A 17,895-nucleotide genomic window follows, 5' to 3' on the forward strand; every position below is an offset into this window, starting at 1 on the left:
AACACATTCGTTAAGAGGATGCAGTACTCAGAAAATTTTAAATGTCTATGTGCTATCCATAGCACACAGATTTTCAACTTGAAATCTAAATGTGGCTTTGTGGGGGGGGGAAAAATAAACAGAAGCTGGGTGCAGAGGCATATGCCCATAATTCCACAGACTGGGAGGCTAAGGCAAGAGGATCACAAATTCAAGGTCAGTCTCAGCAACTTAGTGAGACCCTGTCTCAAAATAAAAAATAAAAAGGGTCAGGCTGTTGCTCAGTGGCAGAGCACCCCTGAGTTCAATCCCTAATACCAAAAAGAAATAAATAAAACTAAACAATCTCACTGCACTTTTAGCATAAAAATAGCTGCAAATGTTTTCATTCCAGAATACTCATTACATAGATAAAACTGAGATCTTGGAGAATAGGGTTTAAATACATGCCTGAAGTCACTTAGCTTATGACTCTAGGCCAGTGTTTTTGACTGTATCCCTTGCAAAGTCAAAACTTGAAAAACAGAATTTTTTTCTTGAATCAATCATTGCCTCATAAATTATATTCTAAAAACTTTTTATATATCACTGCATCTTACCTTTTTTTTACAATATCACTGTAAAAGGGAGGATAAAAGCAATAGCAGAAATTTTTTAAAATTATTTTTTAGTTGTCAATGAACTTTTATTTATTTATATGCAGTGCTGAGGATCAAACCCAGCACCTCACATATCCAGGCAGGTGCTCTTCCACTAAGCCGCAACTCCAGCCCAGCAGAAATGTTTTAAAAACATGTTATATCATAATCCTACAAAATATAATCAGGTACGGTGGCACAGGCCTGTAACCCCAGCTACTTAGGAGGCTAAGGCAAGCAGATTGCAACTTTGAGGCCAGCCTGGGTAGCTTAGCCAGACCCTGTCTCAAAATAAAACTATTTTTAAAGGGCTGGGGATGTGGCTCAGTGAGAGAGCACTTGACTTGCATGCATGAGGCACTGGGTTCAATTCCCAGTGTGGCAAAAAATAACAATCCAATGAGATGTGATCACATAGGAATCTTTTTTTCCCCCAAAATCAGCACATGGGAGGCTCCCCTATGGCAGAGCTATTTTTATCTTTTCAGCTGAAATTAAACATTTTGCAAGCATCATGGCTCAGTGGGAAGAGCTGAGAGCCAGGAGACTTGGGTTTAAATTCTGATTCTGCTGCTAACCAGTGGATATAATTGGACAAGTTGCCTCACCTGCCTGAATCAGTTTTCTCACCTACAAAAAAAATGTGGTTAATGGTATCTGCAAACAGTAAGATGGTCAAAAAGGTCAAATTACAGCAAAACTAGAAGACACAGAGTTCAAGGTAAGAAGTTTTAAATGTACAATAGTTTTAAAAGTTGAATTTTTGATGGTTTTGAAACTCCTGGGCATTTCAAACACCTGCTGGGTTGAAAAATTTTAAACCCTTTCCAAATGACACAAAATCAGAAAGAAAACAGAAGTTAATGAGCCTAAAGATACTGCAACTTTTCTTTTGCTAGAAATGTAATTTCTCAATAGCTTCACCTCACTCATTCCTAGTAATTCCATATAAGAAAACGACCCCTGATTATTATTCCATAATAAGCTAGTTATCAAGTATAAAGTTCACAGTAATAAAAAATCCAACTAAGAAGTTCTGATGCAGTTAATTTTTAAACTTCTGTTTCTATAACTGTCTATAGTCAATAATATGCTGTCTTCAGAATAAAGTTATATCTGTACTACCACAGAAACAGTTGGGAACTTTTTTTTTTAAATATGAAACTTAATTTTTTTTTTTTTTTTTTTAACAGAGGAACTGCTTTTGAAACTCAGAATTCCTGGAACACTTGTTACTCAAGTGACAAGCCAGTAAATCCCCTGCATGATTTCCAGAAAGTTTCTCAACTTCACTTACAGAAACAGATGAATGCCTAGGCTATTTTCCTGATCTTATGTGGGAACTATCCCAGGGCATCAAAGGCCAGGAGACGGCCTCAGACAGCCGGCTCTACACTCAGGTTCATAAATAATGACCTAGACAGACATCTGAAATGAGATGGCTGAAGCTCATGATAACTTTTTTTTTTTTTTTTTTGTTTTTTTGGGGTGCTGGGGATAGAACCCAGGGCCTTGTGCTTACAAGGCAAGCACTCTACTGACTGAGCTATATCCCCAGCCCCATGATAACTTTTTTCTATGGTTTTCATCACAAATATCGTTTGAATAAAGAGTTATAATCCTGAGAAATAAATCACTTAAAAGCAATGGATCCCAGTCATTTGCAAATGCACTCACCCTGCAGGAGAGACGCGATGAAGGCGGTGGCCACGCTGCTGGAGCACAGGAGGATGGAATGATCCAGGTAATACTTTCCCTCTGGAATCCAGCCCAATATAATCGCCGCCACCGCTGCTAAAAATCCAACGACTGTTGCCTGAACCTAAAAAATTTGTTACAAAGTCCAACTGAATTAGTAATTTAAAAAACATTCAGAGTCTTTCCTTATTAAACATCACGTACAAGAAGCCTGAAGAAACCAGTGCCCTTGGTCACTGAGCAGTACCGCCTTGTAAAGAAGCTACTACATTCGAGTTTTAACATTCCCTGAGAGTGGGCTCTCACTGCCCTGATCTGGGGGCAGCAGGAATGGAATGCGGTTCAGGAATCTGTTTTTAACACCACCCAAAGGATTCGGATGGCTTGATCCACAGATCATCTAAGAAAACAACGGCTTCAGATGGAAAAGGGCCCCACCCACAGCGTGAAGCAGGCTCTCCAGGCCGTGTTGGAGAGATTAAAACCAAATGATCAGAGTTTGAATCCTGGTTCTCCCACTTAACCTTGTGGCAAGTTACTTAAATTCATTAATTCAACTGATTGTAGTACGTAGGATGCACTGTGCTTGGTACTGAAGTGGGACTGTGGTCAAATGCAGTCCCTGTCTCAGTGGGAAGCAGACATTAAAAAATACCCTCACAAATAATCACAGTTCTGCTTAGTGCCATAAAAGCTTGAGTTGTGACTGGGCACAATGGCACATGCCTGTAATCCCAGCTGCTCAGGAGGCTGAGGCAGGAGCATTGCAGATTCAAAGCCAGCCTCAGTCACTTAGAGAGGCCCTAAGCAACTTAGTGAGGCCTAGTCTTCCAAATAAAAATTTTTAAAAAATAATAAAAAAAAGGGCTGGAGATGTGGCTCAGTGGTTAAACATCCCTGGGTTCAATTCCTGGTACGCCACCCCCCGAAAAAGCTTAAGTTCCCTCATCTATAAAAAGACACTATCAAAATTCGACATTCGAGTTACGTAAGTAAACAGGTGCCTGTAGGGCGGACACAAAGCAGCACTCAAGACCTCCACCACAGGGCGGGGTGTGGCTCAGTGGTGGAGCACGTGGGGGAGCACATGCCTGGCACATGTGAGGCACTGGGTTTGGTCCTCAGCACCACATAAAAATCAATAAATAAAGTAAGGCATTGTGTCTGTCTACAGCCTAAAAAAATTTTTTTAATTAAAAAAAGAAAAACAGAACAACCAACCACCACTAAGAAAAGGCATGCAGAATGATGATGCAGGCTTCCAGAAGGTCAAAGCTAGAAGAAAGGCCCCGGGAGGCATATTTTCCAGAAGTTCTTAACTGTTTGTCTGGCTGTCACCCTCTGACAACCCCGTAAACGTCCTGTAGAACAGAAACCTTCCCCCAAGAAAAGGCAGAAGCACTCAACACCTGGAGCGGAATTTCTGGGTGTTCTCAGACTCGGAGGCCAATCCACGAAATGGGGTCATGGGCTCCAGGTGAAAGACCACCCCCCCTGCTGCAGGCTAACCTGGTTGTGGAGAAAATGAACAGAAGGGACCCAACCAGAGAGCCCAGATCTCCTGCACTCCGGCCCCGCAAGCTCTGACTACAGCTCCTGTTGACGTCACCCACTCGAAGCTGACCCCCGGGTATGAGAACCATCATGGCTGCACAGTTGTTAGGAGGGTTCAGCACGTTCATACTGGTTACTAAATGACATCCACATTTCACACGGTAAAACTAAGTACTCAGGTAAAGTCTGGCACTGTGACTCCAAGTCCCCCCTGGCGTGACACTGGCACGCACAGGAGGGAGCCTGGCGCAGACACCACGGTGTGTGCGTCAGCATGTCTAAGCTCACCTGGGTCTACTTCTGAGGAAATGGAGGCTCATGCTGAGCAAGTCCTGTTCTGTACATCTGCAAACGAATAACTTCTTGGAAAATGACTGATGGAAACCAAGAGAAAGCAAAGTCTGGGTTCAAGTAGTAGCTGGGTCCAGAAGATTCTTGGGGTGTGGAGGGTAACAGGGGCCACAGGCCTGAATAGCTGTTGGTGCAGGGCACGTCCCTCCTGGCGAGGTAATAGTTGCTCTTTTGGGACTGGGGGCTTTGCTTTATTTGACAACTTACGCACCAGCCCAAGCAGCTGTTCTGCACGGTGGTGAAGGAGCCCAGAGCAGGTAACGTGCCTGGGACCCAGCGTAATAGCAGAGAAGCACACTCCCCTCCACGTGCGGCCTGAGCCTCCTTCTGTTCTTCCTACTTCCTGCCTCTAGCCTCCACAGCCAACCTCCAGCAAGGGGAGCACTGCCAGGCCACTCCACACCCCTCCCCACACTCAGCTTCTCCTCCGCAGGCTTCTGCAGGCAAAGCCTGGGTAAAGCGTTCCCCCCAACTCCACCCACAACTCTCTTTCTTCGGTGTGTGGGGGGATTAGGGAGTGAACCCAGGGATGCTTTACCACTTAGCTGCATTCCCAGTCCCTTTTTTATTTTGAGACAGGGTCTTGCTAAGTTGCTGAATGAGGCTGGCCTTGAACTTGCAATCCTCCTGCCTCAGCCTCCTACAGACCTGTGCCACCACACTCGGCAACCTCCATTGCCTTCTTGGCTTTTGTCCACCGGTACCCAGGCTTCAAGCAGCTGCTGCCTCACTAACTAGCACCAGTGCTGTCTTGGTGGGCATGCTTGGAGCTCCCTGGTCTTCATATACTGACCATGGAGCGAGGCAGACAAAGACACAGGCATTAGGTTTTGGCAATTAGAATCAGCAAATCCCTCACCATCACCAGCACCCATGGTGACCAAAGACTGCAGGGAGCGAAGATGACAAGGGGAAGGTGCACATTATGAACAGAATGAAACGTAAAGCTGAGATGGAGCCCACTCCAAGGGTGCGTCCCTGTAGCCTCCGCTACTGGGGAGGCTGAGGCAGCAGGATCACGAATCTGAGACCAGTGTGGGAAATTTAGTAAGATCTTGTCTCAAAATTGAAAAGGGGCTGGGGATATAGCTAAGTGGTGGGGCACTTGCCCAGCATGTGTGAGGCCCTGGATTTAATCCCTGGCTCTGAAGTAAATAAAACAAATAAATAATGCTAAGATAGGAGTTATTAGAATGATTTGATGGGTAATTTATACTACAACTCATCACTTCATACGAGTTCAGGGGATTTTTCTTCTTTTTTTTTTAGTTGTAGATGGACAGAAAGCCTTTATTTGTTTATTCTTATGTGGTGCTAAGGCTCAAATCCAGTGCCTCACACATGCTAGGCGAGCACTCTGCCACTGAGCTACAGCCCCAGCCCTGAGTTTAGGGTACTCAAGAAAATCAAATACATTTTTAACTACATTAATATTTTGAACATTTGAATATGTTGTAAAATATTTTTATTATCATCCCTGCATAGATTACTAAAAGTTCAGTTGTAGAGAATCTTAGCCTTCACTTAAAAAAAAAAAATACTGTAATTTGAAAGACAAAAGGGAAGCCCAGAAAGGCTAAGCAAATTAACAAAGGTTATACAGCTGGTTAATGTCAGAGCTGAGGTTTAGATCCCAGATTTTCTCTCCAACCCTGCAGTTGCACAGATATTTTTAAAAAATAGCCTACATTCCAAAAACTTCTGTCTTTGAAATGCATTACATGTAACCAAATTCTGTAACCAGATTCTCAGCCACCTTGTGTCCCACCTGAGCTAACATTAAAGTTGCTGTGCATCCCCTCAGCTCACACTAGCTACACACTTACCACAGGTAGCTGCAGTCTTCTGCCTCAGAGATGGGAGGATGGGGGAGAGGCAGTAGAGGTACCCACCTGAGATCAGAAAGCCATGGATCTCATAGAACCCATGGTTGAGTGCTATGTCATTGGCAATTGAACACATTCATTTATTTCAACACCAGTAACATCAAATTAAGGAAAAGTCAAGACAAATGGCTGACCACAATATAGACACCTCAGTTTAATTAAACAAATAAATACTTTGAAAAATTCAAGGAGGCCAAGCAGGGTGGTGCATGCCATAGTCCTGTCTACTGGAGAGGCTGTTGCGAGGAAGATCGCTTGAGCCTCAGCGTTTGATACCTGTCTGAGCCATGCGGTGAGACTCCGTCTCAGGGGCAAAAACAAAGTGGAAAAATAGCACTTAAACAATAAAGTGTTAAATATTTATTTCCACAGATATGAACACAAATCCTGGCTTTATCACACAGTTATCATAGAAATTTATATATATATATTATATATATTTATATATTATATATATATTTATATATATTAATATATATAAATATATTTGGAAGAATCTGATTCATTTCTAGAGAAAGAATTACTCTTGGAAGTCAGGGGCATTCACTGACTCCATTACTTTTTCAAGGTACTAAATTATTACTTTGGTGTCTACTGAAACAATCAAATGATAGACCTCCTAGCACTGAAGCTGACTCCATTTTAGGGATAATACCAACGATCTGAAAACACAAGATCTATAAACAAATATGTGCATCACTTACCTGCTTTAAAGCCAAGTTTCCAATTATTAGGTTCCACTTTTCAATGGGTGAGTCCATCTTCCCAATATTTACCTGTTAAGGTGAATATTTTCATGGATCACTAAAAAATCTATTTGTTATTTACTCTGCTTAAACAGCACATGAAGTCTTAAAAGTACAAAACAATTCTGTAGTAAGTCTGGCAAGTGCACCTTGTACTTGAATATATTTCTGAATTCACATCTACCATTCAGATTGGCTGAGATACTCAGGGGAAAATTTTTTTCTTTAATCATCTTATAAGAACTAGTGGCTCAGTTCATCTTAGCTATTTGCTGATGTTATTTTACAACTAACATTACCATGTATCACCTGAACAGGTCAAATTCTGTATACTGAGGGCCAATATAAATAATTACATAATTTTGAGCTGCTAAAATTTAACTCCCTATCATAAAACTAATTACTGACCAAAAAAACAAGATTTAAATACATTGTTCATATGTACATAATTTATATTTGATTCATGACAAATTGCTAGCAATGAATCTTCATTTGGCTTACAAAATTTTGATCATGTACCTCAATGATTAAAAAATACACCTTTCTTCTGAATAGAAGAACATTCTCCAAAATAAGATTATTCACATAGTCAACATCTCTGTGAATTAGGCCATATTTCTCAACTATTTAAGATTCAAAAAATGTACATCCAAGACTGCCAAGTTTTTCTAATGTAGTCATTTAGAAAGCAATGAGATTTTTATTAGTAAAAATCCTATACTGAGTTGGATTTCAGTTCTTCATCACCTAGTCATGGAAGGTTTTCAAATGTTAAAAAAAAAAAGGTCTGTGGGTGAAGAGGTGGAGAGGGAGGCATACTGGGTTGTTATGTATGGGTAGTTTCAAACGTGTATACACTAGAGCTTGGCTCACTGGCTTCTCGTCTGCAGGTTTGGTGCCATGTCCACATTCCTCTACCAATTTGGAAAACAGACTCTATTCTGGAACTTCGCTCCAGATTTTAGTTTCAAAGTCTCCAGCAAATACAAACTTTGAGATTTCTCAGCATTTCAGAATAATTACTCATGCAAGTCTTTATTGATCTGTTTCTTTACTAAACCTGGGAATCTAAAGTATTGATAACATTCATGTTGTAACCCTAACAACCTGGCGCTTTGCTCAAGTAAGCAATAAAGACATGGGCAATATTCAGAACTCAGGTTCAGAGTTCAAGAAACAAGCATGAGAGAAATTAGTGTTATTTCTAAGAATTCTTAGATGACTGTAGCAATAGGAAGCAACTCCAGAAGAGTCTACGAATTAGAAAACATCAACCCTCCAGGGAAGCTTCATGAGCAAGGGAGACAGACAGACAGCAGGAACCAGGAAAAGATCAAGGAAGGTGGGGGTCACAGGGTGAGGGAGAGCCAGGTGCACGTGGTGCCAGCACCTCCAGCGCCTTCTGAGGCTGGCACCACATTCCTCAAATCCCTGTCCCTACGACTTCAGGTCACAGTCTACATATCAGGAACTTGCCTCGAATTTGGAAGCATGGGTTAAGCAGAGGCCACTATTTTGGGAAGGGAGTCAGACCTGGCAGGTGCCTGGGTCTTAGTCATAGGCAAGCATGGCTTTCTTCCCCTGCACCAGGCTTCTGGCCATTTCTCTGATTTTCCCTCCACACAAGCCCTCTTCTCCAACTTCCCCACATTTGTGTAAGTCCAAGTTCCTCTGTTAGGATAGGAACACACACACCCATGGCCTTCTGGACCAAATCCAGGCTGACAGTCTATCGATGTAAATTGTGTAAGGTTGTCCTCTGATGAGGGTCGCACTTTCTAAGTCCCTTCCAGATCGAGATGTCTCCGGACCTGCAAACTTTTAATTCTAACATAAAATAATCAGTAATAATTAAAATGATACAAAAAGCAGAATATATCCATAAGTAAAAACATTTTTATAAATAAGAATTTTAGAGAAAAGCTTAAAAAATAACTAAAGAGAAATGTTGGCGCAGATTTAGTTTTCAGGGAAAAGAGGTATGCTCCAGGCATGCATTAGGTGTGGCAGGTAAATGGCCAGACACAGGAAGAGGACTTTGTTGCCGCCATCTTGGAAAAACTGTACCAAGAACTGGGCAGACCCCCCACTACTTCCCAGTGGTCAGGGATAATATGAGCCACCCAAGCATCTTCAGAAGTGGAGGGGTGTGCTGTCTAAAGGCCTCTGAGCAAACTACTTTTATTAGATCAGTTGACTTGCTGGTGCTGTCAGTGAGAGAAACCAAGAACTCAGAAAGTGATAAAGTGTAGGTGGGCGTGATCTGGTAAAGACTTCTGAGTAATCCATGTTTATTTAAATTATATATATCTTGAAGTATTAGAAAAAGAGGCCAATATTCTTGCAGACACCAACTAGTTCACTCATTAAGAAGCCTCTGTGTAATTCCTTGAATGCATTTTCCTTCAGTTCTTTGAACATGCTCAAACTAGTTTTGAAAGACTGTTAAATTCAACATCTGGACCCACATGGGGTCACTTTCCATGGATGGAAATGGATCATGCTTCTGTGTCTTTCCACATCTAATGATTATTATTTTGTTGTTGTTAAAAGCAAGACCACTTTGATCATATGTTGTAGTGACTCCGATACGCGTAGTGCTCTGAGAACTGACCTTCCCTCTAATCAGCAGTTCACCTGCCTAGCCTCAGACTAGAGTCTTTTCTCTCCGGGTGTGGAGCAGCGCGTCCTTCTATGGTTCTTTTGACCACGACAACTGCTTTTTAGTCTAGCCCTTTGGGAATCTCTTCCATACCTATGTCGTTTAATGGTCAGACAATGATTTGGACAAAATTTATGGTCAGATTTTGGGGTTTACCCGCTCTGAGATTCTCTTGCTTCTGGTAATTCCCCCATGTATTTCCACGGGCTCTGTTAGCTTCAAGTTCTATCATCTGATAATTCAACCCAGTAAAATTTCAATTCTCTGCCACGACAGCTACACATAAGGTCACAGAAGGTGCTCAGTCAACAAAGCATCAAGCAGTGGGGCACAGCAGCACACCCTATAATCCCAGCAGCTTGGGAGGCTGAGGCTGGAGGATCAGAAGCTCAAGGCCAGCCTGGATGCCTTAGTGTGATCAGGCCTCAAAATGAAAAATAAAAAGGGCTGGAGCGGGAGCTAAGTGGTAGAGCGCCCTGGGTCAATCCCTAGTGCCCCCTCCCCACACACACACAGGGAAGGAGGAGGGAGGAGGAAGAGGCAAACAGCAGCGAGCACACGCACCTCGGTGAGGGCACTGGTCTTTCAAGGGTAGGCCCCTCACGGGTCTGCCAGGCTCATACGCAGGTCACTCCTATGGACACAGACTTCTGCAGTTAACCCAAGATCTGAGCAGATCTTATACCCGGACTTTGGATCTTACCTTTCCTGCACTTCTAGAATTCCCTCCCTGAATTTCCAGCCTCTCTTGCCAAGTCTGAGCTCTCTCTCTGCACCGGGAGCTGAGAAGACCGAGTTTTCTGCCACATGAGATCCAAGGACTGGGGAATGTCCCCAAGCAAAAATGTTTTATAAACATGGCAACTCGGGGCTGGGGTTGTGGCTCAGTGGTAAAGCACTTGCCTGGCACGTGTGAGGCCCTGGGTTCGATCTTCAGCACCACATAAAAAATAAAATAAAGGCATTGTGTCCACCTATAACTAAATATATACATATATTATAAAACATTTTTTAAAAACTGCAATTCTTATTCATCATAGGCATGTTCTTTTAAGGGAATTCAAAAATTCTACCTGCTTTTCATTTTTTATTGCCTTCGAATAGTTTGTCTAGATTTTGTAACTGTTAATGGCTGGGAGGGTTCACCCAGACAATTCATTCTGCTATTAACTGGAGTCAGAAACCCTGTTACATATTTTTATGCTCAATCTTAGCCACGGTCTGAGAAGCATTCCTTGAAAGAGGCTACACTAAAACACACAAACTCATCTCTTTCTGAGTGTACAGGAGTGATGCGCGGGTTCATCACCTGGACTATGGTGACAGCTTCCTAAGTACATACTTTATATTAAAGTATACCAGCTGGTGTACTTTAAATTTGTGCAGTTTATGATATGTCAATTATACCTCAATAAAGCTGCAAAAAAGGAGGGAGCTAAAAATTTACTTGAGTAAAACAGTTTCAGATTAAACATAAGTAGTTCTACTCCGCAGAGCTGACTGAGGACTGGTATTTTTAACTTAAGAAAGATGCATTAAAATGTAGAATAGGAAAGTGCAATCCCATTAGTATCTCACAATCAGACTTCACAACCAAAACACTTAAAATTCAGAAGTAAGCCAAATTTGGGAATAATACTGAAACTTTAGTTATATTTAAATTATGGCAGTTATTAATAATCATTATTTGACCTTTAGTTTTTCATCATCTTAGAAGTTTTGCAATTCAAAGTGGAAGTCTAACACCAAATTACTAGGGGAAGTGGTTTTGTCAAGTACTTCTATGAGGGTGTAAGCGCCACAAAGGCAGGGACATTTTCTGTCTTTAGATTACCACACAGAGCCATGCTCAGCATAAAGACTCAAAATATCTGTAATTAGTAAATTCAAAGGTAGAGTATTGCCCCACGTGGTGGCTCACACCTGTCATCCCAGCAACTCGGGTATCGGGGGCAGGAGGATCACAAATTTGAGACCAGCCTGGCAACTTAGTGAGACCCTGTCTCAAAATAAAAAATAAAAAGGACAGGAGATGCCGCTCAGTGGTAGAACACCCCTGGGTTCAATCCCTAGTACCAGAAAAATAAATAAAGATAAAGAGTATCACAAAATAACTTCAGAGAATCATGAGTTCTCTGAGAAGAGGTTTGAGGCAACAGAAATCAGTTTTGTCTGGAGTAGAAAAGGGCCAATAGAACTGTGCCAGGTGATTTGCTCCTGGGAAAGAGTTTTATAGGCTTTTTTTTTTCTTTTATCATTAAGACATCTTTTTTGACTCATATCTAGCATTTAGAAAGAGAAAATTTTAGACTTAAAGAACTTAGACTCTATAATTGAAACTCAAACTGTAGAAATCATTGTACTTGGCTTATTTTCCAAATGTATACTACTGCCACACATCCATAATAATATCTAAATAATTTTACATATGCTGTTGAAAAGATTAAATTCCAGGAAAAATAGTCAAGTTAATCATCATATCTTTACCAATAAATTTGGACTCAAGTAAGAGGACAAGATAAAGTTGACTTGGACTCGTCACTATTTAATTTCCTTGTTGAAACAGGAAATCTGTTGTTTTACTGAAGTATCTTTTCTTCTAGTTTGACGAATAACAAGCTCTGAGGACAAGTGACCTTCAACAGGCTGAGTGAGTAGGCAGTCTCTGGTATCTGAGGTTTTAAGCTCCTCTTTGTACATACTGAAGACCCTCCTTATAATCCTATAAGCTCATTTGTCCTGGTTCTCCTGCAGATAATCATAAAAATGATAAAAAACCCTTTGGTGGAACAAAAAGATCAAAGTAATCACAGGTTGGCCTCCTACAGCTATGGTTTTTACTCCTAATCTTACAAGTGAAAATAAACACTTCATAGAAAAACAGAATAGTGTTTTTAAAAGTAATTTTTTTGCACATAAATTTTAAAAAGCTTTCAAACAGTATTTGTTGAGGTGTTTTTGTTTGTTTGTTTGTTTGTTTTAATTACACTCATTTGCTCTTCTGCCTGGAGCTGGGAAGCCCAGTTAGGAACTGGCTACAGCAGTCCCAACCAGAGACCTTCAACTCCCAAGTGTGGGAGGCCTAAGAAGAGGGAAGAGGGGTTCGCAGGTGAGCTGACGGCCAGGCAGGAGCTGGAGAGAGCGGGAGGGAAGGGAGAGGAACGCAGATTAACCCCAAAGACACTCGAAAAAAGAACATGCTGGAATACCAGAGTGACGAGTGTCGTTCTGAATGCAGGGAGTAGGGTCCAGCTGACAACCGACAGTTTCAGCTCTGGGGTCAGGAAAGGAATGGAGACGGGGACTGAGTGACCAGTGGGCAGCAGTGGGGGCCGCATGAAGTGACTGAGGCAGACTTTGTGAAGTCCGGCACCAAAATTTCAAGAAAGGCTTAAATTAGGAGGATGAGCAGAGGAAAAGAAACCCAGCAAGTAGAACGAGCAGCCGCCAATGAAGGAAGAGGAGAAGGGCGGCCGTGCTGGAGCCAAGGGACACGAAGGCTGCGAGCAGAGTGGTCACGAAGAGTCCAGAAGGGCAGGCTTCGCTTTCTGCCCTCGGGGAGCCGCTGACCTCAGAGGATCAGAAGCCCTGAGAGTGGCACGCCAGCGTTCAGCCTATGAGATCAGCCTCCGTGAGCGATCGCCAGGACACACGCTGCAGGCGCGTACCGTGTCGCGGCAGCTGGGAACCGCAGGGTCTACCTTCCCATCTCCTCGGCTGGCTTCGCACAGAGAATGAGGAACTGCTCCTCAGCCATTCCGTCAGCTCCATCTGAACGTTGGTTCTGGACTCCAGCAACTCTCCTGAGACCCACCCTGATCCCAACCAACACCTCCCACCTACATTAAGGCAACGAGTGCCGCTGGGCTCCCGGCTTCGGTCTTTGATCCTCCTGTGCCCACATCCCAACACAGCAGCCCAAGTAGTCTGTTGAGGAACACGGATCAGATCACACCACTGCCCGGCTCAAAACCTTCCAGGGGCTTCCCTGTCAGGAAACACAGTCCTTCCAAGGACCCACAAGGTCCTGTATTGGTTGGTCCCTGACTCGTTCTCCGACCTCCTCTCCTAGGGTCCCCCTTGCTCACTTGGACCTCCGATGTGCTTTACCCAACATGGTGGCTCTCCAGTGTTGATGTCCCTCAGAATCATCTGGAGAGCTTACTGAACAACAGACTGCTGGGCCAGCCCCCGCCCACATTTGGAATAGGGCTGAGTTGGCACTTTTAACAAGCCTCCGAAGCTGATCAGAAGACTGCTCTTGAGGGCTGGAGAGATAGCTCAGTTGGTGGAGTGCTTGCCTTGCAAGCGCAAGGCCCTGAGTTCAATCCCCAGCACTGCAAAAAAAAGGAAGACTGTTCTTGAACCTTCTGTCCAAAGCACCCACAGGCCCAGCTCTGCGCTGTGCACTGCCTGGGACCTTCCTAGCTCAGCCTGGGAGGCTCACTTCATTTCCTTCCATTTACGCCTCAAGTATTTTGTCAGGGACACAATTCTGAACTTATAGAAGATAATTCCTGCCTTATCTCCTCAAAGAAAGTCCCACTTAAGTCCTCCCTGAGGTGGGGACCTTAGCAATGCTTAATCCCATGTGCTGAGCCAACCAGCTCTGGAATTCCCCTCCCTTTTAAGTATGAATAGGAAAATACACAAACGGACATTTGAGGAAACGTCTAGTGCAAAATAGAACATGACAAAGTTTAAAAGAAGATTAAATTTACCTCCAGGAGATTTAATGGTAATATGATAAAATTAAACAGCAAAATTTCATTCGCAGTAAATTCTTTCTTAACCAGATTCCCTACAGCACGGCCTATTTCAAAATGAACCGACATGTTTAATCTATTACTTGAATCGAAACAAAGCTGGACAGTGCTCAAGAACAAAGTTTTCCGAAATATTTTTAGGTAAGCTAGTCACAATTTCACTCTTCCTGGCCAAGTTATCAAGTTGCTCAAAAGCTTGCATGCTTAACTATCAGAACAAAGTTCATTTTCCAACAAGTGAAACTGAAGCCACCTTTTAACTTCCATGCCAGTAACTTTCTCCTTCCTTGAATGTTGCCACTTCTGTTTTCAAGACCTCTATTCTCTCCTGCCCAAAGGGCTCCTGGGTTGAGTTCTACCTAAGTGACCCACGAGCTCTTAAAAGAAAATGAAAGGGGGGAAAGAAGCAGGTAGGAGACCTGTGTACAATTCCACTAATTCTCAAAACCGTGGTAAAGTTACATGAGTTTCTGGTGTTTCTTCTTAAAGATAAAAAGCTTCAGATGTTCTTGACACATGTTCCAACTGAGTGTCAAAGGATCAAGTGGTAAAATCAACATTCACGGTCACTAAATGTCCTCATTATATGATGAGCTACTGGGTTACCAGAAGAAATATGAAACTCAAAATTTGAGCACCTTATCACAATTTCATTATTAGATTTTTTAAAAAATAATTTCTTAGCACTGAGAGCTGTCGGGTGATCCTGTGGTTACCGTTCTCATATCTGCAATACAAGGTACTTTCCAACCAAGGCATTGGAGAATCAAGATTATTTCCAGGGCTGGGGAGATAGCTCAGCTGGTAGAATGCTTGCCTCGCAAGCATAAGGCCCTGAGTTCGATCCCCAGTACCGCAAAAAAAAAAAAAAAAAAAAAAAAAAAAAAAATTATTTCCAGCTAGCTTTGCCAGTGCAGATGGTGAACGACGGTGTTACCAAATTATTAGACTTTCTTTCCTATCCTGGAATAACTGCTGAGATCAAAGGCTGATCTTCAAGTCCCAGTACTATCCCGCCACCAAAAAAGACTCATCTTCCATTCCACTCCTGGGCTTGAAGATGTGGTTGAAAGTGATGATAATGATTGAAATGATTCCAAAACTGAAACTTTATCAACTGTTTGAAGATGATGCTTTCTAAATATCTTCAGGGGACTCCAAGATTAATTTATATTTTTATTTTAACTTTTGAAATGCATTTATTGCTCTACGTTATCACTTGAGAAAAAACGGTCCTTCAACCTTGAATCTAAAAGAGCAATGGGGGCTGGGGTTGTGGCTCAGTGGCACAGCACTTGCCTAGCAGTGTGTGGCACTGGGTTCAAGTCTCAGCACCGCATATGAATAAGTAAATAAAGGTCCATCAACAACTAGTAAAAATATTAAAAATAAATAAATAAAAGTGTAATGGTGGAGCCGGGCACGGTGGCACATGCCTGTAACCTCAGAGGCTCGGGAGACTGAGGAAGGAGGATTGAGAGTTCAAAGCCAGCCTCGGCAAAAGCAAGGTGCTAACTCAGTGAGACCCCATCTCTAAAAAAATACAAAATAGGGCTGGGAATGTGGCTTAGTGGTCGAGGACCCCTGAGTTCAATCCCTGTACCCCAACCCCCAAAAAAAGCGTAATGGTGGAGGAATGTAACTGGCTTTAAAGATACCAAAAAAGACAATGAATCTCTAACTGCATGTCGGTTTTTATTGCATCCATGCCAATTTCAATATCTTCTCAAAAGTAGAATGATAGAATTTTTGTAACAGGTATCACGTTAAAAATAAATACTTGCACACTTCAAGATAAAGCCACTTGGTTACTTCAGAAAGTTTCAAAGAACCGCCTTTTTCTGCAAGCAACCACTGGTTATTAGTTAGTAAGTCCTATTATATTGGTATTGTTACCTGAGGAATGTAATATTAAGGCTCCTTCGTTCAAGTACTCTTTTAAATGTACATCTTCTTTTCTATCTTGTTTTAATATCTTGCAGAACTATCCAACAAGAGGAGTTCAAATTCTCTTCTATGTCATATAATTTTCCATAGTTCAAATAAAGCTTTCATTCCTAGAATCTAGAATCAAAAGTTCTCTACATCTGGGACAGAGAGGCCCCCCCTCCGAGACTCCAGGCTTAGAGGGACACCCTGGCCCTCCCCACAGGGAGAGGCGTTCACAGGGCCCAGGGCTCTGCCCACCTGAGGCCTGTGCCTCTTCCCCCTTCCAGGCCGTCCTCTGGGTGCCCAGGGTCACTGAGTTCCCTGCCCAAGTGTCCTGGAGCCCCACGTCAACTTCTCCCTCCAGTCGGTGCTGCTGAGGGCAGATCTTGCCACCAGTAAGTGCAGGCCCAGCCCAGGGAGTGCCAGGGTGGCTGCTGTTGATGGCACGGCGAGCGTGGGTGTGAGCCTTCTAAGTGCCATGCAGACAGCCAAGGGCAGCAGAGAAGGGCTGGCCTCAAACCCGGGCCTCCAACCCTCCACACCAAGCTCCCAGGCAGAAGCCAAGAGGATGGAGAATTCTGAACTTGGTCTTGGGCTCCCAGTTTTCTTACAGATACATTTGGGGCTTGGTTTGGTTTTGCAGTGCTGGGGGCTACACCAGCCCAGGGCCTTGCTCAGGCAGGTGCTGAGATGTATTTGTTACTAGGTTGGTAAGCTGGTTGTCTAGTTTTAAAGTGTGTAGACCTGTGTCTTGAATCCCCACTTGAATTCTGCCCCAAGACCCACCAGGGACCCCCCTGGAATGCCTGCAGGTACCGACATTATTACACTGATAAACACAACAGCGACCCGGGATGGACTTCTCTTCTCAGATTTTGACGTGGCTGACTCACTTTTACTCAGCGCCACCTCCAGGGAGGAGTCTCCACGTGGCACCCAGAGCAGCCCTGGCGAGTCTCCTCCCACCTCCCCCGGCGCGTCCTCCCCCACCCTCACTGCTGTCCCAGGCGATCCACAGACACTCACCTGCCTTGTTGACTTACAGCCCAGGGGTCACCATTACCTATTTCATGGAACAGATCGTCCCAGATCCGGCCAGTACACTACCTTGTACCTTTTTTGTCATTTCTCTTTCTTTTTTTTTTTTTTTTAAGTACTTCTTTATTTTCTGGCACAAGATGTTCCAGGTTCATCTTGTACTTTCCTGATGCAGCCCAAGGGGCTTCTATTGCTCTCTAAACCTTTTAATAATCACATTAAAATAATCTAGTCCTTCAGTCATCACTGTGACTGCATGCTAGATTACAGGCTAAAGGGAATTCACCAAGTTCTCCTCTGAGGCTTAGCTCAATCTACACGACTAGCCAAGCGACCAGAAATCATCCCTAGTCATGAACTAACTTGAATAGTAATTTACAATCCTAGAATTTCCCCTAAAGAAGAAATAACACAAAATTGGATTTACAAGGATATTCATACAGTTTTGCTTATAATAGTAGATCATTAGAGTTCATGTATCAATAATGAATGGATTAGACCATCAGAGTCTACAGTGTAAAATACACAGCCAGTAAAGACAAAGACGGGGACACGGAGAGATGACCACGATGTATTTTTAAGCGGAGATCACAAATTATAAAAGAATACATAGGATTCCAGTTCCTTTTTTAAAATACACAATATTAT

At 42.9% G+C, this 17,895-nt stretch overlaps 1 protein-coding gene across 8 annotated transcripts in view; it reads right to left on the reverse strand.

Annotated features, from left to right (window-relative positions):
* The window catches only part of Slc41a2 (solute carrier family 41 member 2), a 124,927-nt gene that overhangs the window by 67,603 nt on the left and 39,429 nt on the right, over positions 1 to 17,895 (reverse strand). For all 8 annotated transcript variants that reach the window (XM_047549181.1, XM_047549178.1, XM_047549182.1 and 5 more), the window contains 2 exons: positions 6,811 to 6,882; positions 2,295 to 2,439 (listed from right to left, as the gene is read on the reverse strand). In XM_047549181.1, the coding sequence (XP_047405137.1) occupies positions 2,295 to 2,439; positions 6,811 to 6,882 (217 nt within the window). The remainder of the gene's footprint in view (positions 1 to 2,294; positions 2,440 to 6,810; positions 6,883 to 17,895) is intronic.

This window comes from Sciurus carolinensis, chromosome 4, assembly GCF_902686445.1.
Source record: "Sciurus carolinensis chromosome 4, mSciCar1.2, whole genome shotgun sequence".
Lineage (NCBI taxonomy): Eukaryota > Metazoa > Chordata > Mammalia > Rodentia > Sciuridae > Sciurus > Sciurus carolinensis.